At 39.0% G+C, this 21765-nt stretch overlaps 1 protein-coding gene across 2 annotated transcripts; it reads left to right on the top strand.

Moving 5' to 3' along the window:
• The first annotated feature begins 71 nt into the window (after positions 1–71).
• LOC121174584 (uncharacterized) lies at positions 72–5723 on the top strand. 2 transcript variants are annotated; one of them, XR_005890694.1, is made up of 6 exons: positions 72–340; positions 3571–3858; positions 3958–4170; positions 4264–4526; positions 4654–5382; positions 5481–5723. XR_005890694.1 is itself a non-coding variant. In XM_041013968.1 (2 exons), exons 1-2 carry the CDS (start codon positions 4999–5001, stop codon positions 5721–5723), a joined length of 627 nt encoding a protein of 208 aa, XP_040869902.1. In that variant the 5' UTR covers positions 4646–4998. The 2 variants fall into 2 exon arrangements, 1 of the variants encoding a protein (XP_040869902.1); XM_041013968.1 differs by lacking the exons at positions 72–340; positions 3571–3858; positions 3958–4170; positions 4264–4526 and having other exon boundaries at positions 4646–5382.
• The last annotated feature ends 16042 nt before the right edge of the window (positions 5724–21765 follow it).

The following is a 21765-nucleotide window of genomic DNA, read 5'->3' as shown; positions in this document are numbered from 1 at the left end:
AATGTATTTTTCTTTTCATTTTTTGCTTCAATCAAGGGTATTTCCCTCTTTCTTCTTATTATGCACTTGTGTTGATAACACATGGAAGTGAAAAATATACTTTGCTGCATTGTGCTTGAGTGTGTATTGTTTTATAAGGCCATAATAGCAGACATTGTACCTTAGTGTGTATTTTTTACTGCATGTTTTGATTATTTCCCCCATTGACCTTACAGATTATATATGCTCTTGAGAATTGGTTAACTCTTATCATGTTACCAGTGTAATCAAGTCGACATTTTTCTATACTATAGCACTGCATCACCAAACTCCTTCTGGTTGTAAGTCATCATCTTCCGAGGTATGTATTTATTTGTGACACTGTTGTGCTTATTACATGCTTGTTGATACATGAGTATTGTTTTATATTGGTAGTTACATGCATTGTGAGTGAACCTTAGTTTCCCATTTGAGACTCAATACATTGATTAATATAGACAGTTTGAATTAATTGATGTATTGAGTCTTGAATTGTCCGTTTCGACTGTTTGCGGAGACTTATTTTTATAGTTGATTCATACATATAGGTAAATTCTCTTTTCTAAGATTTGAAGAAATTTCAGTATAGTGCATTTCAATTTGTTCTTTGGGTGCATACTTGACTGCGGTGGATGTGGAACATGTCACCGCTTTCATGTTGTGTTCCTGGAGATCAATGCGAAATGCTGTCGAAATTTCGTCAAATCTACAAAAAGAGAGTAAACCTTTACGTATGAATCTACTATAAAAATGTCTTCCTGAATGGGATAGGGCCACACCAATAATGAAAAAGAGTGAGGTTATCATGCATGACAAATAACTCAATGAAGTGTGACATTAAAGGGAAAACATGGATCGAAGTTGGATGAAAGCATCACGCATCAGTGACAAATATCAACACGGGGTTGATCAATTCTTTCAATTTACTAAGCGTAATGCACAAAGTTTGGGGGTAAATTTTTCTGTCCATGTGTCAAATGTGTGAACGGGAGACATCACTTATATGTGACAGGATCATTCCGAATTACACAAAATGGATATGGCATGGGGAATTGCAAGACATGCCAACAGTTTTTCGAACTGAGCCAGTTGATCAAGACATCGGAGATTGTATAGAAGACATGATTTGCGATCTTGGACATGAATGTTTTCAACAAGCACATGCACCTTTGTATAAGAAAATAGAAAGTGATTCGATGAAGTCATTGTATGAGGGATACACAAGTTTTACAAGGTTGTCAGCGGTGTTAGCTTTGGTGAGCTTGAAGGCTAGATTTCGGTGGAGTGACAAAATTTTCACTGAATTTCTTGTGTTATTGAAGAAAATGCTTCCTAAAGACAACACACTGCCGAAGAATCAGTATGAGGCGAAGAAGATTTTGTCTTGTGGTAATGGAATACCAAAAAAATCCATGCATGCCCTAATGATTGCACATTGTACAAAAATCAGTTTGTAGAAGTGCGTAAGTGCCCCACATGTGGGGCATCACAGTACAAAGTCAAGGATGACAAATGTATTGATGATGTAACCATAAACAGTAGTTGTCTAGCAAAGGTGTGTTCGTATCTTCCAATAATACCAAGGTTTAAGCAATTGTTTGCTAATCAACATGATGTAAAAAACATGACATGGCATGCAGATGGCAGAAAAAGTGATGGATTGCTTCGACATTCGGTCGATTCTCTGCAGTGGAAGACAATTGATCGTTTGTATCCACATTTTAGGGAGGAGCCAAGAAACCTAAGGCTTGGTCTTGCTTCAGACGGAATGAATCCTTTTGGTAACTTAAGCACAAACCATAGTTCATGGCCTGTTTTGCTGATGATTTACAACCTACCTCCTTGGTTGTGCATTAAGCGAAAATACATTATGCTTTGTATGATGATAGCAGATCCAAGGCAGCCAGGGAATGATATTGATGTGTATTTCACTTTGTTGATTGAAGACTTGAGAAATTTGTGGGAAGTGGGGTTGATGTGTGAGATGGGAATCTGCAGCAAACCTTTAGGTTGCATGCAATGGTTTTTTGTACCATTAATGACTATCCAGCATATGGAAATTTAAGTGGTTATAGTGTCAAAGGCCATCACACATGCCCTATATGTGAGAAAAATATGAGCTTCTTCCAACTAATACATGGAAAGAAGACAGTATGCCCAAGGCATCAAATATTTCTCAAAAATTATCATCCATATCTGTGATTGAAGAAAGCTTTTAATGGATCTCAGGAAAATGAGAGTGCTCCGAAACCATTAGATGGCAAAGAAGTTTATGATCAGGTAAAGGACATCATAACATAACTATCTTTGGGAAGAAAGGGTCAATATTCTTTGATCTTCCATACTGGTCTGATCTTGATGTTAGATATTGTATAGACGTCGTGCATGTGAAGAAAAATGTTTGTGATAGTTTAATTGACACCCTTCTTAACATTAAAGGCAAGACAAAGGATGGTTTAAAGTGTCACCAAGACTTGGTTGAGATGGATATACGAGAGCAGTTGCATCCAATCTCACAAGGTCTATGAACATATATAACCCCAGCATGTCACACAATGTCAACAATGTTGTCATAATGACTCGGTAGGAGGCCTCACAAGCGCATATATATATATATATATATATATATATATATGTATGTATGTATGTATGTATTAAACAACACAATAGAGGTGATTCCATACATAGATATTCACAAAAAAGAAACTCACAGCAACGAACCTAGATGAACATGATGAGGGTTTTGTAAGAGCACAATAGAAGTTTCATTAACTGGTTTAGAGAAACAATATTTGTTGATGACTGTGCTTTCAAAACATTAAGATTGTTAGCTATTGGGCCAAATCTCAATGTACCCACTTGGAAAGGCTATGATATCAACACTTATTCCTTCTACACCAAGTCCCAAGATGATAAAAGTTCGGTGCAGAATAGTGGGGTGATTGTTGATGCTGATTCTGATCACTTTTGAAGTGCATTATACAAGAATCCCATTCGAGCATCCATGTCGTACTTTGGAGTGATTGAACAAATTTGGGAGCTTGATTACAGTGAATTTAGAGTGCCTGTTTTTAAGTGTAACTGGGTCAATGCCAATGCCGGTGTCTGTCAAGATCAATTGGGATTTACTTTAGTAGACCTAAATAAGGTGGCTTACATGGAAAAACCTTTCATTATGGGAGAACAAGCCAGACAAGTGTTTTACGTCTAAGATCCATGTGATTCAAGATTTTCAGTGGTTCTACAAGGAAGACCAAGTGGTTTCAATCACCCACATGATGATTCAACTCTTGACATTTGTGCAACACCAACTTTTTCCATAAGAATGCCTTCTATAAATGAGTCACACGATGTTGATTATGTACAAAAAATTTTAATGATCATGATGAAAGCTTATGGGAGAACATTCCGACTTAACTGCATTCTATGAAAGTAATGTACAACTTATTGTGTCAATTGTTTTGTAGTTTATTAATGTTCATATTTCTAGTTTATTACGTATATGTTATTTGTAAGTCCTTATGACTAATGAATTTTGTTTTATTTTCAAAGGCTTATGGGAACACCACCAGGGTCCCCTCCGTAGTCAGATGTTCAGTTTGAGGCTATGTCTAGGAATACTAGACAATCCGCATAGCTAAGAAGGTTGACTTTAAGAACCTTGGATCAACCCAGACCTACGGTAAACGTCGATGCTGCTACTGGACGAGGATTGGGCCCCCATAAAGAGAAGTTCCATAACTATCTGGGGTGGTAGCTAGAGAAAAGATTCCAATTGTACATAACAATTGGAAAGATGTACCAGAATTGCTAAAGGACCTAGTATGGGATGACATTTTGGTAAGTGACGTTAACATTGAAGTGTAGTTTTTTTTTTCTGGTAACAAAAGTTGAAAACTTTGAAATTATGCAACTATTACAAAACAATCTGTTATGTAGGCCAAATTTGATATCCCAAAAGCACCGAATGCGAAGAAAAAGGTCATGTAAACTATGGCCACTAGATGGAGGCAATTTAAATCTTCCCTCACCACCAAATTTGGTTATGCTAACTTTGAGGGGCAACATAAATATGATCCTTCAGTAAAATATGGTCTAGATCCATAAACTTGGGCGGAATTTGCTGCAACCCGCAAAACCCCTAATGGGAAGGTTAGATGTTCATGTGTTTGACTTTAATTGTGTATTTGTCATCATCATGCCATTTGAATTGGTTTGATTCGAATAATATATGCTACATGACAGGGAATCAGGAAAAAGATGCAAGAAATTCAAAAATACAATGACTGCTCCCATTTACTGTCTCGTGGGGGATATGATTTGCTTGAAAAAAAGCTATTAGATGAGAAAATTACGAAAAGAGAACAGGATGCAATGATGACTGAGAATACATCACAGATTGATGACCCCCATCTCCCATTGAAAGACATGTTAAGTGGAAGTTGGCACACACAAAGCGATATGGGCAAATGACATCTCAGGCGACACAAGAAATATTTGATAAAATTGTTAGTTTGTGTTTTACATAATTACAATTACTTGTTTTTCTATTAATTGCGAGTTTGTGTTTTACATATAATTACAATTACTTGTTTTTCAATTAATAACGACCTAACTTGATGGTTTTCTATATAGTGCTTCATAAAGGACTCGTTAGCAGAACAGATGACATAAGGTACGTTTGTCCTGCATGGTCGTGACGACATACTTAACACTGTCATTGGGCGACCGGATCATGGAGGTCATGTTCGTGCAGTGGGGTCTGGTGTGACAATAACACAATACTATGGAAGGGCATCATGTGCCTCCAACAGCTCATCCATATCCATCACCCAACAATAGTTGGTTGAAATAATAGGAAGCCTTAAGGAAGAGTGGAGGAATGAGATTAAGGAAGAAGTCAAGAATGAGATTGGAGAAGATAACAAAAAAAGTCTAGAGATATTGAAATAGGAGTTGAAGGAGGCCATCAAAATTGAGATGTCGCAAGGGGGATCACAATTCTCACCCTTGATTGAGCCAGATATACATGTGTTAGGTGCACGCGTGAGCATAAAGGGAAGCAATGCTGAAACTGCTGTGAACCCATCCGAGGAAGAAAATGTTGCTCATGTGCCGACTATGGGGTTGTATGTGCAACGTCAACATTCTACACACTTGGTGGCCTTGGGAAAAATATGCGAAGGAGGGTCTACCATACATAGCATAGCGTATGCAAATGATGTCGTAAGGGTTAGTGTTGAAAAAGTTATTGACGGTGATGTTGATGTCCCATTGCCGACGTCAGAAATTCAGTATGTCAAGCAAGCCCTTCTCATATTCATTGCATGGTCGACACCTCTTGTAAAACTGATATCAGATGAGGTAATTTTGATTTTGTGTAACATATTTTAATACATTCATGCATATATATAAATTAGTTACTAACATTAGTTTAATTATTGTTTTCGTTGACCATATAGGATTCAGCTATTACTCAAAATAAAGTAACTAAAGCTGTTCAAAGGTTGAATGATGTTGCTATAGATGACCCCTTGTGTGAGTTGATTAAGAGTCTGTACGACATTTACGAGAAGCCTGTTCAGTTGTTGTGGGATGTTACTAAATTTGGGATTCCAAATGTAGATGCATCCTTGTTCTTAACATATGCTGATGTCAATGAAATAATATCAAGTGACAAATGTTTGAACATAGTTATACTATAGTTGTGGATTAAGTAAGTAAATTCCATATCATTGACTAATAAATCCATATCCGTGTGCTATATACACCATGTTAACTTTTATTTTCATATGTTCAAAATAGGTTTATGAATGAGTGGAGTTATAGCTTAGGTCATGGTTCAGTGTATGGAATCCTTGAGCCTTAGTCGATACACAATGCAGAGGATAGAAGTGGTCAATGTCAAGATTACATTGAAAGATGGGTTAAGGAATCCCAACGAGAGGTCTACTCAGGAGCTTATTTGAATCAATAAGTAGTATTTATGATATCCCTATATAGAATGTTTGTGTTATTGATACATAACTATTGTGTCAAACTCAGGGCCCATCGGTAGCTGGTTGTTTTGTGTCCTACAACAATGTTGCCGTGTGGTTTTGTTCATTGCGTAAGAAGCCTGATGTTCATATCAAAGCTACAATAACAAGTTAAGTTTTATATTTTAAGTCATTTAATGTATTTTAAACGTGGATACGTAAATAGTTTTTTTAGTTTAACTCATTTGTTTTTATCTAGGTGTGAATAAGGTGTAAACTATGAAGGAACAACTCTTATGAGTGACACTATAAAATTACAAAAAATGATTATTTAATAAAATTTAAGAGGAAATATTAGGATTGCAAGAAATCAATTAGGTTTTATGTAAGGAAGGTCTCAAAGAGAAGTTGTTTATCTTTTATGGGTGTTGATTGAAAGGTATTGAAAGTAAAGAAGATATATACACAAGGTTTTAATTGACCTGGAGAAAAGATATGATTGAATTACAAGAGAAGTGTTGTCAAAGACTTCCCAAGAAAAAAAAGGTCTTTGTGTGGCTTATATTTAGACTATACAAAACCTGTATTATGAGGTGCCTATTGATGTGGGAACTCCAAAAGACAAGATTGGGGACTTTCTTACAAAAATAGAATTGGATGAAGGCTCAACCTTGAACTCTTACTCGTTTAATTTAGTCTTGAATGTTCTTACTGAGGGCATACAAAAGATCATCCCTAATAGTATGTTTTGTCACGAATGATATAATTTTGATTGAAGAATCAAGGAAAGAAGTTAACCATAAATTTGAACTTTGGAGACAAACTTTGCAATTAAAAAGTTTTAGCTTGAGTGGAAGTAAGATAGACTACATGCTTTACAATTTTAGCAAGGAATAAGAGGAAAATGAATTGGAGGTGAAAGTGGATAAGTATGGAATTCTAATAAGATTCTAAAAGTTTAAATATAGAAGATCTATTACAAAATGATGGTGAATAAAGAGAATGTCACACAAATAATACAAGATAGATAGTTAAAATGAAGAATGAAAGTTTTGTTGTAATACTAAACCCTAGATATATACTATATGGAAGTGTGTATTAGGCTTTAAAGGACAAGATAAACAAGTGAGAGTGGAATAAATGAGAAAGTTAACATGAACGTGAAAGGATTGCATACATAGAGATGTTGATATGTCATCAATTGAACTTAGTTACTAATGGTTGCTTTGAGTGTTATTTATTAAGATAAGATATATTTAGAAGCATAGTACAGGTGTGAAGAATAGGCCTAAAGTTGAAGCTTTATATGACATAGATTCTACAATCAGAAGTAGGACTATGTACCACAAGAAGAGATGTTCTAAAGATGGAAAGGTACATAGTCATGTTTTTTGGGTCAAAGTTTAGATATTAGAAGCTGTGTATAATCATAGGCATGATGTTGGGGGTCGCTTAAGTCAAGGATTAGATATCAGAAGTTACACATGGCTTAAGGATCCTCATAAGTTGTGTTTCAAGTTGGAACATGATGATAGACATGTCTCAATCTCCGAAAGCACACACTAGCTAGAACATGCATTAGTGTTTGTACAATACTAATTATGAAGTTGTAAGTTCCTTGTGATTCTTGATTATATCCAAGTCATCGAAACCCAAGAAATATAATTTTCATAGTCAGAGAACCGACAACCAAGTAGAAAGGAGATTGCAGCATAGTGCACTACACTAACAGTACATCTACTGAAGAAATGCTGCAAAAACAATCTCCAAATGCATACCACAATGGTGAATCTAGCAAGCACCGTGCATTATTTAGACACATGCATCGATGCATTGTACAACTCTTATTAATTACTATCTTCGGTCTAATATATAAAAAATAATTATTTAATTCATCAAGATCAATAAAACTAATTAGATTGATTAATTTGTCTTAAATTTTAATTTTATCTCAAGACTATCCATGAAAATAATTTACAAATTTCTTTATAATTTAATTGTTTAGTGCACTTCCTTTACAACATTTCATTAGGAGTAGTAATAGACTGATTGGTCATAGGTGGAATGATTGATTTTAATTTGTGTTTATTATGATGAATCTTGTCAATGCAATTGGATTTTAGCTAGATTACTATGAATTAAAGTGACTCTAGGTATAGAACTTCTTGCACGTATTCTTGTGGATTTTTTAACTTAATACTTGAGTTGATCCTTATGGGTCGGAGGATTTAAGGTATTTGGATTATTTCAAAAGGGCTAAATTAAATTCCAAGGAATTGGACTTAGTCTATCTATTTAAGCTAATATGAACTTCATTGATTGTGAATGATTGGTGTTAGTACTTAGCTCTACTGAGCTTTAAAAGATTGGCTAAGATTTTGTTAAAACATAAGCACTTAGACAATGAAGGAAAGCTGGAGTTGCTGCACATGATGTCCAACGTTATGTCAAGGAATGAGATCGGGCTGCACAATGCACAATGCAAGATAAAAGTCAAGTGCAGAAGTGAAGTTGCAGGATCCACGATGTCGGATACAATGTCCTGACATCCTGCCCGAGAATACTGGAGTTGCTGTACAATGCAAGATAAAAGTCAAATGCAGAAGTGAAGCTGCAGGATCCATGATGTCGGACACGATGTCCTGACATCCGGCCCGATAATACTGGACATATAAATCTGTTATATCTTTAACAGATTATTGTGCAGTTAGCAAGAGATTAGATGATCTATCTTCTGGAACGAATTAAAAGATAATTAAAGTTCGAATTTCAAAGTAGAAGAGTTCGTTCAGGGATTAAAGATTAAAGATTAAAGATTCAAACTAAAAGATCAAAAGTTATCGTTTAGTTCTTTAACTGCAGATTTTTTCAGAAGAAGATAGATCTCCTTCAGCACAAGCCGTTGCAGCCCAGAAACGCAAATTGCTATATAATCATGGAGGCTGCACGAGTTCTGTACCAAGTCCGGGATCGAAGAGTTATTTTGTGAGTTTTGGGACTTGAGTGATTTGTGAGCCACCTTGATGGTACCCTAACATCAAGTGTTGGACCTATGTGTGTAGAGTTGATCTCTAGTGTGTAGAGTTGATCTCTAGTGTGTAGAGTTGATCTCTTTTGTTCAGAGTTGATCTCTGGTGTGTCTTTGATTTGATTGTAAACACGGGAGTGTGAGTGAGAGGGAGTGAGCAGAGGTTCTCATATCTAAGAGTGGCTCTTAGGTAGAGATCGCACGGGTAGTGGTTAGGTGAGAAGGTTGTAAACAGGGGCTGTTAGACCTTGAACTAACACTATTGAGAGTGGATTTCCTCCCTGGCTTGGTAGCCCCCAGATGTAGGTGAGGTTGCACCGAACTGGGTTAACAATCCTCTTGTGTTATTTACTTGTTTAATCTGTTCATACGGACGCATCTAATCTGCATGTTCTGAAGCGTGATGTCGTGACATCCGGTACGACATCTGTCCCCTGGTATCAGAATTTCAATTGGTATCAGAGCTAACACTCGAAATCACAGAGTGAGATCTAGGGAGATAAATTCTGATGAACATGGAGAAAGAAGGAGGACCAGTGAACAGACCACCAATCCTAGATGGAACCAACTATGAATACTGGAAAGCAAGGATGGTGGCCTTCCTCAAATCACTGGATAGCAGAACCTGGAAAGCTGTCATCAAAGGCTGGGAACATCCCAAGATGCTGGACACAGAAGGAAAGCCCACTGATGAATTGAAGCCAGAAGAAGACTGGACTAAAGAAGAAGACGAATTGGCACTTGGAAACTCCAAAGCTTTGAATGCTCTATTCAATGGAGTTGACAAGAATATCTTCAGACTGATCAACACATGTACAGTGGCTAAGGATGCTTGGGAGATCCTAAAAATCACTCATGAAGGAACCTCCAAAGTGAAGATGTCCAGATTGCAACTATTGGCCACAAAATTCGAAAATCTGAAGATGAAGGAGGAAGAATGCATTCATGACTTCCACATGAACATTCTTGAAATTGCCAATGCTTGCACTGCCTTGGGAGAGAAGATGACAGATGAAAAGCTGGTGAGAAAGATCCTCAGATCCTTGCCTAAGAGATTTGACATGAAAGTCACTGCAATAGAGGAGGCCCAAGACATTTGCAACATGAGAGTGGATGAACTCATTGGTTCCCTTCAAACCTTTGAGCTAGGACTCTCGGATAGGGCTGAAAAGAAGAGCAAGAATCTGGCGTTCGTGTCAAATGATGAAGGAGAAGAAGGTGAGTATGACCTGGATACTGATGAAGGTCTGACTAAGGCAGTTGTGCTCCTTGGAAGGCAGTTCAACAAAGTGCTGAACAGAATGGACAGGAGGCAGAAGCCACATGTCCAGAACATCCCTTTCGACATCAGGAAAGGCAGTAAATACCAGAAAAGGTCAGATGTAAAGCCCAGTCACAGCAAAGGAATTCAATGTCATGGGTGTGAAGGCTATGGACACATCATAGCTGAATGCCCCACTCATCTCAAGAAGCAGAGGAAAGGACTTTCTGTATGTCGATCTGATACAGAGAGTGAACAAGAAAGTGACTCTGACAGAGATGTGAATGCACTCACTGGGAGATTTGAATCTGCTGAAGATTCAAGTGATACAGACAGTGAAATCACTTTTGATGAGCTTGCTACATCCTATAGAGAACTATGCATCAAAAGTGAGAAGATTCTTCAGCAAGAAGCACAACTGAAGAAGGTCATTGCAGATCTGGAGGCTGAAAAGGAGGCACATAAAGAGGAGATCTCTGAGCTTAAAGGAGAAGTCGGTTTTCTGAACTCTAAACTGGGAAACATGACAAAATCAATAAAGATGCTGAATAAAGGCTCAGATACGCTTGATGAGGTGCTGCTGCTTGGAAAGAATGCTGGAAACCAGAGAGGACTTGGATTTAATTCTAAGTCTGCTGGCAGAACAACCATGACAGAATTTGTTCCTGCCAAAAACAGGACTGGAGCCACGATGTCACAACATCGGTCTCGACATCATGGAATGCAGCAGAAAAAGAGCAAAAGAAAGAAGTGGAGGTGTCACTACTGTGGCAAGTATGGTCACATAAAGCCCTTTTGCTATCATCTACATGGCCATCCACATCATGGAACTCAAAGTAGCAACAGCAGAAAGAAGATGATGTGGGTTCCAAAACACAAGGCTGTCAGTCTTGTTGTTCATACTTCACTTAGAGCATCAGCTAAGGAAGATTGGTACCTAGATAGCGGCTGTTCCAGACACATGACAGGAGTCAAAGAATTCCTGCTGAACATTGAGCCCTGCTCCACTAGTTATGTGACATTTGGAGATGGCTCTAAAGGAAAGATCATTGGAATGGGAAAGCTAGCTCATGATGGACTTCCTAGTCTGAACAAAGTACTACTGGTGAAGGGACTGACTGCAAACTTGATCAGCATCAGTCAGCTGTGTGATGAAGGATTCAATGTAAACTTCACAAAGTCAGAATGCTTGGTGACAAATGAGAAGAGTGAAGTTCTAATGAAGGGCAGCAGATCAAAGGACAACTGCTACCTATGGACACCTCAAGAAACCAGTTACTCCTCCACATGTCTATCCTCCAAAGAAGATGAAGTCAGAATATGGCATCAAAGATTTGGACATCTGCACTTAAGAGGCATGAAGAAAATCATTGACAAAGGTGCTGTTAGAGGCATTCCCAATATGAAAATAGAAGAAGGCAGAATCTGTGGTGAATGTCAGATTGGAAAGCAAGTCAAGATGTCCCACCAGAAGCTTCAACATCAGACCACTTCCAGGGTGCTGGAACTACTTCACATGGATTTGATGGGGCCCATGCAGGTTGAAAGCCTTGGAGGAAAGAGGTATGCCTATGTTGTTGTGGATGATTTCTCCAGATTTACCTGGGTTAACTTTATCAGAGAGAAATCAGAAACCTTTGAAGTATTCAAGGAGTTGAGTCTAAGACTTCAAAGAGAAAAGGACTGTGTCATCAAGAGAATCAGGAGTGACCATGGCAGAGAGTTTGAAAATAGCAGGTTCACTGAATTCTGCACATCTGAAGGCATCACTCATGAGTTCTCTGCAGCCATTACACCACAACAGAATGGCATAGTTGAAAGGAAAAACAGGACTTTGCAAGAGGCTGCTAGGGTCATGCTTCATGCCAAAGAACTTCCCTATAATCTCTGGGCTGAAGCCATGAACACAACATGCTACATCCACAACAGAGTCACACTTAGAAGAGGCACTCCAACCACACTGTATGAAATCTGGAAAGGGAGGAAGCCAACTGTCAAGCACTTCCACATCTTTGGAAGTCCATGTTACATCTTGGCAGATAGAGAGCAAAGGAGAAAGATGGATCCCAAGAGTGATGCAGGAATATTCCTGGGATACTCTACAAACAGCAGAGCATATAGAGTATTCAATTCCAGAACCAGAACTGTGATGGAATCCATCAATGTGGTTGTTGATGATCTAACTCCAGCAAGAAAGAAGGATGTCAAAGAAGATGTCAGAACATCGGGAGACAATGTAGCAGATACAGCTAACAGTGGAGAAAATACAGAAAACTCTGATCCTGCTACAGATGAACCAGACATCAACCAACCTGACAAGAGACCCTCCATTAGAATCCAGAAGATGCACCCCAAGGAGCTGATTATAGGAGATCCAAACAGAGGGGTCACTACAAGATCAAGGGAGATTGAGATTGTCTCCAATTCGTGCTTTGTCTCCAAAATTGAGCCCAAGAATGTGAAAGAGGCACTGACTGATGAGTTCTGGATCAATGCTATGCAAGAAGAGTTGGAGCAATTCAAAAGGAATGAAGTCTGGGAGCTAGTTCCGAGACCCGAGGGAACTAATGTGATTGGCACCAAGTGGATCTTCAAGAACAAAACCAATGAAGAAGGTGTCATAACCAGAAACAAGGCCAGACTGGTTGCTCAAGGCTACACTCAGATTGAAGGTGTAGACTTTGATGAAACTTTTGCCCCTGTTGCTAGACTTGAGTCCATCAGATTATTACTTGGTGTAGCTTGCATCCTCAAATTCAAGCTGTACCAGATGGATGTGAAGAGCGCATTTCTGAATGGATACCTGAATGAAGAAGTCTATGTGGAGCAGCCAAGGGGATTTGTAGACCCAACTCATCCAGATCATGTATACAGGCTCAAGAAGGCTCTCTATGGATTGAAGCAAGCTCCAAGAGCTTGGTATGAAAGGCTGACAGAGTTCCTTACTCAGCAAGGGTATAGGAAGGGAGGAATTGACAAGACTCTCTTTGTCAAACAAGATGCTGAAAACTTGATGATTGCACAGATATATGTTGATGACATTGTGTTTGGAGGAATGTCGAATGAGATGCTTCGACATTTTGTCCAACAGATGCAATCTGAATTTGAGATGAGTCTTGTTGAAGAGCTGACTTATTTTCTGGGACTCCAAGTGAAGCAGATGGAAGACTCCATATTCCTCTCTCAAAGCAAGTATGCAAAGAACATTGTCAAGAAGTTTGGGATGGAGAATGCCAGTCATAAAAGGACACCTGCACCTACTCACTTGAAGCTGTCAAAGGATGAAGCAGGCACCAGTGTTGATCAAAGTCTATACAGAAGCATGATTGGGAGCTTACTATATTTAACAGCTAGCAGACCCGACATCACCTATGCAGTAGGTGTTTGTGCAAGATATCAAGCCAATCCCAAGATAAGTCACTTGACTCAAGTAAAGAGAATTCTGAAATATGTAAATGGCACCAGTGACTATGGGATTATGTACTGTCATTGTTCAGATTCAATGCTGGTTGGGTATTGTGATGCTGATTGGGCTGGAAGTGCAGATGACAGAAAAAGCACTTCTGGTGGATGCTTCTATTTGGGAAACAACCTTATTTCATGGTTCAGCAAGAAGCAGAACTGTGTGTCCCTATCTACTGCAGAAGCCGAGTATATTGCAGCAGGAAGCAGCTGTTCACAACTAGTTTGGATGAAGCAGATGCTGAAGGAGTACAATGTCGAACAAGATGTCATGACATTGTACTGTGACAACATGAGTGCTATTAATATTTCTAAAAATCCTGTTCAACACAGCAGAACCAAGCACATTGACATTAGACATCACTATATCAGAGATCTTGTTGATGATAAAGTGATCACACTGAAGCATGTTGACACTGAGGAACAAATAGCAGATATTTTCACAAAGGCTTTGGATGCAAATCAGTTTGAAAAACTGAGGGGCAAGCTGGGCATTTGTCTACTAGAGGAATTATAGCAGCTACTGCAATCTGAACGTGCCCAAACGAATCACTTAACATTAATAGCACGTTCACCACAAAGCAAATTCGACCGTTGCTTCACACAAATTTATATCTGCTTGGCATTCGTGTTTTCACCAGCATTTCCCAATAGTTTTCTGAGATTTACGAAATCATTCCAAACGCTCTGTTTTTCCATGGCTTCCTCACCAAACGAAACTTCCGCTTCTGGTTCACCCGCTGTACCATCATCTCCGCACCAGGAACAACCAGAATTCAACATCCAACCCATACAAATAATTCCTGGTCAAGCTTCTGTCCCTGAGAAACTGGTTCCCAGAAGACCACAGGGAGTGAAGATTGCTGAAAACCCTAGCCTTGCAACAAGTCCTAGGGAAGTAGACACGGAGATGGACAAGAAAATCCGCAGTATTGTGAGTAGCATTTTAAAAGACGCCTCTGTTCCTGAAGCTGATGAAGATGTTCCAACATCTTCCACCCCGAATGTTTCTGTGCCTGATGTTGAGAAAGATGTTCCAACATCTTCCGGCCCAAATGCTGAAGTACTCTCTTCCCCCAGCAAAGAGAGATCAACAGAGGAAGATGATCAAGCGACAAAGGAGACCCCTGCACCAAGGGCACCAGAACCTGCTCCAGGTGACCTCATTGACCTGGAAGAAGTAGAATCTGATGAGGAACCCATTGCCAACAGGTTGGCACCTGGCGTTGCAGAACGATTACAAAGCCGAAAAGGGAAAACTCCCATCAAGAGGTCTGGACGAATCAAGACTATGGCCCAGAAGAAGAGCACTCCAATCACTCCTACCACATCCAGAAGGAGCAAGGTTGCAATCCCCTCCAAGAAGAGGAAAGAAATTTCCTCATCCGATTCTGATGAGGATGTCGAACTAGATGTCTCGACATCTAAGAGGGCCAAGAAATCTGGGAAGAAGGTGCCTGAAAATGTCCCTGATGCACCATTGGACAACATCTCTTTCCACTCCATTGGCAATGTTGAAAAGTGGAAATATGTGTATCAACGCAGACTTGCGGTTGAAAGAGAACTGGGAAGAAATGCCTTGGATTGCAAGGAGACCATGGACCTCATTAAGGCTGCTGGACTACTGAAGACAGTCACCAAGTTGGGAGACTGTTATGAAGGCCTAGTCAGGGAATTCATTGTCAACATTCCCTTTGACATATCAAACAGAAAAAGTGATGATTATCAAAGAGTGTTTGTCAGAGGAAAGTGTGTTAGATTCTCCCCTGCTGTGATCAACAAATATCTGGGCAGACCTACTGAAGGAGTGGTGGATATTGATGTTTCTGAGCATCAAATTGCCAAGGAAATCACTGCCAAACAAGTCCAGCATTGGCCGAAGAAAGGGAAGCTTTCAGCAGGGAAGCTAAGTGTGAAGTATGCAATTCTACACAGGATTGGTGCTGCAAACTGGGTTCCCACCAATCATACTTCCACTGTTGCCACAGGTTTGGGTAAATTTCTGTATGCTGTTGGAACCAAGTCCAAATTTAATTTTGGAAACTATATTTTTGATCAAACTGTTAAGCATTCAGAATCATTTGCTGTCAAATTACCCATTGCCTTCCCTACTGTATTGTGTGGCATTATGTTGAGTCAACATCCAAATATTTTAAACAACATTGACTCTGTAATGAAGAGAGAATCTCCTCTATCCCTGCATTACAAACTGTTTGAGGGGACACATGTCCCAGACATTGTCTCGACATCAGGGAAAGCTGCTTCAGGTGCTGTGTCCAAGGATGCCTTGATTGCTGAACTCAAGGACACATGCAAGGTGCTGGAAGCAACCATCAAAGCCAACACAGAGAAGAAGATGGAGCTGGAACGGCTGATTAAAAGGCTCTCAGAAAGTGGCATTGATGATGAAGAAGCAGCTGAGGAAGAAGGAGAAGCAGCTGAAGAAGAAGAAGAAGCTGCTGAGGAAGAGGAAGATGCAGCAGAAGAGACAGAATCAGATGATGATTCTGAAGCCACCCCATGATCATCAGACCTTTATGTTTTTATTTTTACTAGCTATAGGGGCATGTCCCTTTGAACAATTGATTACTATTGGTCTGTAATATTTGCACCTTAAGTTCATGCATTCTACTTTTGACAAATTCTGTCTAAAAAGGGGGAGTAATAGTATTATGCTTGCTATTATGCATGATTTTGAGCAGTAGGACACTATGTATGCAATAGTCGTATTATGTATGATTGATACGATGTATGGCAGTAGGAAACGATGTATGCATGATTTATGATTTTGAGGGGGAGACTGCTGCTGATGATGAATGATGTAAGCTACTAGAAGCTGATAGAAGATGCTGCAGTAAGAGCATGAAGACAGGGGGAGCAGATAGCGGATGTCACATGAGATGTCTTGACATCCTGGAAAGACTAGTAGCTGATAGAAGATGCTGCAGTAAGCATGAAGACAGGGGGAGCAGAAGCAGAAAGCTGATGTCCTGGAGAAGACTTGTAGATTTGCAACTTGAAGAATTTCCGCTGTGCTTGATTACTCTGATAATGGAAGTTGCTGATCCCACTTGCATAACTGCTCGTACCTGCTCAGGAGGTGTCTAAGTATGTTTTAGACAAAATTTGCCAAAGGGGGAGATTGTTAGTACTTAGCTCTACTGAGCTTTAAAAGATTGGCTAAGATTTTGTTAAAACATAAGCACTTAGACAATGAAGGAAAGCTGGAGTTGCTGCACATGATGTCCAACGTTATGTCAAGGAATGAGATCGGGCTGCACAATGCACAATGCAAGATAAAAGTCAAGTGCAGAAGTGAAGTTGCAGGATCCACGATGTCGGATACAATGTCCTGACATCCTGCCCGAGAATACTGGAGTTGCTGTACAATGCAAGATAAAAGTCAAATGCAGAAGTGAAGCTGCAGGATCCATGATGTCGGACACGATGTCCTGACATCCGGCCCGATAATACTGGACATATAAATCTGTTATATCTTTAACAGATTATTGTGCAGTTAGCAAGAGATTAGATGATCTATCTTCTGGAACGAATTAAAAGATAATTAAAGTTCGAATTTCAAAGTAGAAGAGTTCGTTCAGGGATTAAAGATTAAAGATTAAAGATTCAAACTAAAAGATCAAAAGTTATCGTTTAGTTCTTTAACTGCAGATTTTTTCAGAAGAAGATAGATCTCCTCCAGCACAAGCCGTTGCAGCCCAGAAACGCAAATTGCTATATAATCATGGAGGCTGCACGAGTTCTGTACCAAGTCCGGGATCGAAGAGTTATTTTGTGAGTTTTGGGACTTGAGTGATTTGTGAGCCACCTTGATGGTACCCTAACATCAAGTGTTGGACCTATGTGTGTAGAGTTGATCTCTAGTGTGTAGAGTTGATCTCTAGTGTGTAGAGTTGATCTCTAGTGTGTAGAGTTGATCTCTTTTGTTCAGAGTTGATCTCTGGTGTGTCTTTGATTTGATTGTAAACACGGGAGTGTGAGTGAGAGGGAGTGAGCAAAGGTTCTCATATCTAAGAGTGGCTCTTAGGTAGAGATCGCACGGGTAGTGGTTAGGTGAGAAGGTTGTAAACAGGGGCTGTTAGACCTTGAACTAACACTATTGAGAGTGGATTTCCTCCCTGGCTTGGTAGCCCCCAGATGTAGGTGAGGTTGCACCGAACTGGGTTAACAATCCTCTTGTGTTATTTACTTGTTTAATCTGTTCATACGGACGCATCTAATCTGCATGTTCTGAAGCGTGATGTCGTGACATCCGGTACGACATCTGTCCCCTGGTATCAGAATTTCAATTGGTGTTGGATTGATTGAAATTTTTGAAGGAATACCACTGAGTGATTCAAGTCTTAGCCACTTCCACATTCCATTCTTCACATTAAAAATTGAAAAACTATGAAAGCTAAAATGATATGTATATATATTTACTTTCTTTTACTACACTAGATTATTCCGCCTTCAACCAATATTTTTCGTCCAAAAATTAGTGTTAGCAATAGTTTATAATTGTCCACAATCCTCATTGTAAACAATATATATTTTTATAAGATTATTACTCGTTTGACCAGTAAATTTGTTTATAGATTAAATTCTGTATTTTTAGCACAACGTACAAGTTTCACAGTTAGTTTAGGATACATTGCTTTGGAAAGGAAAATGACTTAGGAATGGTTTGAACATAGAAAATTGTTGTGCAAAACACTCAAAGTAGCACGTCTCTCAAAAGAGATTTTATTATTTCCAACAAACTACTTAACAACCCACAATAAAGTAGATGAAATTAATCAAGTCTGACCTCTATTTCAATGCCATGGAGGATATCAACATTGATTGTCTCTAACGAGTCTTACACAAATGAATGTAGACCCACACCCATTAGTTGATCAAATTATGGTTATAAAGTAAAATCAAATGCAAAGTTAACATGAAGCCACTGATCAACCATTTGGAAGGACGAAATTTGTAACACCCATATATATATATATATATATATATATATATATATAGTAATTATATTTTAATGTTTGGTTATTTTGTTGTGTTATTTTATCAGTAATTATTTTCAAGGAGGTTAATTTAGTTCATAGAGGGGTGTGGGTAGATAAGAATCTAGCTTCTCAAATAAGCCTCTCGAAAAAGCTTATCCAAGAAGCCACGAGGAAGCTTCTCGAGGAAGTCTCTTAATGAAGCTTCTCAAGGAAGCTACATGAAGCTGTCTCTGTCTCGGTAAAAACGCTTCCCAACCTTCGTTAACCATTGGGATCTTTGAGAAGGCGTCTAGAGTGTGCGTGATGTTTGTTTCCGAGAGCATTAGTCACTTGTGCGTTTTGAGCCTTGTAGTCCAAGTAGCTTTGGAAAAACGCCATTTCCTTCTCCTTCTTTCTTCAAAAACCATTTTCAATGTTCCAAGCTCTTTCTCCATCACCCACAACCACCAGTAGCCACCATAAACCGCCATTGTTCTCCGTTGAAACCCCACACCGAGAGGAACCCTTCAACCAAAGCGGAATCTTCCAAACTTGCCTCGCAGTTTCAGTTGAGAACAAAGCCCGATCTGACTTTTGTGGTTTTCCTTGAGGTATCCATGGTTCTATGCTTCTTTCTTATTAGTTTCATCTTACCTTTGCATCATTTTGAGTTTGGAAACCGCCATTGTAAGTTTTGCGCTTCCTTTGAAAAATCCTAGAGAAAGAGACTTTGTAAACGTTATCTTTTCATGAAATGGGTGTTATTTTCATGACCTTCACTGAACCCCGATCGCATTGGCATGATCAGAATTTCAAAATGATGTCCCTTTGTAAAACCTGAAATGCTCTCAACCCTTTCATGTAGTGACGTGGGTGTTTGACCCAGAGCATTGTTATTAGCTTTGTTTTCTGAAATCCATATTAAGTCTCCTTCATTTTGGTATGGTAGAGGCTTACGTGGAACTGACGAGTGGGGATGAAAAAGAAATCTCCAAGTGACGTGACGAGGAACCCGTGGGTAGCTCACAATTGGTGAGGGGAGTTTATTATAAAATTTACCATTTTAACACCATAGTTAAGGTCAGGGAACTTAGCTATGAGAATAATTGCTTGTCCCTGTTGTATGTTGATTTTTCCTTTATAGAAAACGATGTTTTTTAACTGATGGGATGCAATATAATTGTCCTTGATGTGCATGCCGGTTTTCCAAGAGAAATAATGTTTTTAACTAATGGGATGCGATATAATTGTTATTGATATGCATGCTGGTTTTTAGGAAAAAAACTATGTTTTAACGAATGGGATGCGATATATATTTATTGTGATGAATGAAATTGGTGTCTTTATTTGATTTGTGTTGTTTGAAGACCTGGGGAGTGTAAATCTCAAGCATGAAAGAAATATATATGTGCGGAATGCGATTTATTATGATGTTGCTATTGAGGGTTTTAATTGATATGTCATGATGATGATAATTATGATGATATTGATTTGAGATGACGTTGTTAATAAAGACTATGTCAACATGAATTGATGTTATTGTTGATGATTATGTGAATATAAAATGAGGTTGTTGTTGTTGTTGATAACGTCATTGAGACGAGATGATGTCTATGTTGAGAATGATATGAAAATGGAATGTTGATTGATGTTGGAAATGCATTGGCATGTGCATGTTGTGTATGTTAATGGGGGGGTGCATTGACCTTGTCAGACGACCCATTCGTGGGGGACTAGTATGGTTAAAGAATCTAAGTATTCGCTACGGGGATGCTTAGGAGCTTTAATTTGTCCATGGTCATTGCACTTGATGGTGCCCATGTTCGATACGTTGGATGTTGTGTATGTTCGTGGGGGGCGAAGTGCATTGACCTTGTCGGATGGCCCATTCATGGGGGACAAGTGTGGTTAAAGAATCTAAGCATTTCTGAGGGGATGCTTAGGCGCTTTAATTGGTCCATGGTCATTGGCACTTGCTTATGGCCACGTTCATACGTCGTGTATAGTGTATGTTCATGAGGGGTGCTTTGACCTTGTCGGATGGCCCATTCGTGGGGGACTAGTGTGGTGAAAGAATCTAAGCATTCATTTTAGGGATGCTTAGGCGCTTTAATTTTTCCGTGGACATTGCACTTAATGGTGCCCATGGTTCATACCTCATATGACACAAGAAATAGAATAACTGTGGCAGAGTGTACTTTGTACCGAGGGGGCACGTCACCTGGTAGGAATCTCCTTTGGGCCCCAGGCTGATCACCTATGGGGGGCAGTTACGTGCACAACCGGGTGGTCTCGATGAACTCTGCATGGTTTCCTAAGTGAGAGTGTCGTGTAGACACGCTTAGGCTATTTCCTTGGATTTGGTTGTTGGTACGTACCACATTGCATCTAAGAGTTGAGTCAGGTGCATGCATCATTTTGTGCAGTCTTGATTGGATCCGTGGATGGATGATGAGTAATTGTTGAATATAGATGATGAGTAATTGTTGAATATGGATGATGAACAATTGTTGGATGTGAGTGTCGAATAATGAATGTTGTGTAAGCGCATAATGTTTGCCTATGTTTCTTGCTAATTATGGTTATTTGGAATTGGTATTGGTTCTTTTTATAATGAACTCACACTTGCAATTTTGTATCGTGTGGTTGATACCTGTGATAATCGCGAACATGTTCGTGGGAGCAGAATGACAGCAGTAGGGTGCAGGGAGTAAGATTCTGGTGAGGAGCCGTCGAGCCGACATGAAGACATTGGCATTATTTTGGGAGAGAGTTGTGTTTTGTAATCAACTCCTTCGTAGTTGACTTTCAAGATTTACTTTGTTGAGTTAAAGATGTAAAACTTGTATTTTAATTATATTTATGAACAGATTTAATTTCCGCTATGTGTATGACATGTACCGAGTTACTATTCTTATGTAATTATGTATATTCACATAAGTAATGGCGTGTTGTTGGGTGAATGAATGTTGTGACAAAATTACTTCTATTTTCATAAGCAAATTAAGGGAGTTTATGTTTATTTAAAAATTGAAA

Source organism: Glycine max, chromosome 3 (assembly GCF_000004515.6).
Source record: "Glycine max cultivar Williams 82 chromosome 3, Glycine_max_v4.0, whole genome shotgun sequence".
NCBI classification, from domain to species: Eukaryota; Viridiplantae; Streptophyta; class Magnoliopsida; order Fabales; family Fabaceae; genus Glycine; species Glycine max.
Note: the sequence above shows the minus strand (reverse complement) of the source record. Positions and strands in the feature narration are given on the sequence as shown.

What these genes read in the sequence shown, in the direction of transcription:
- LOC121174584 (XM_041013968.1), top strand. Translation starts at nt 4,999, where the DNA reads ATGTCGCAAGGGGGATCACAATTCTCACCCTTGATTGAGCCAGATATA. An exon ending in TAAAACTGATATCAGATGAG is followed by an intron (nt 5,383 to 5,480) that starts GTAATTTTGATT and finishes TTGACCATATAG; the next exon opens with GATTCAGCTATTACTCAAAA.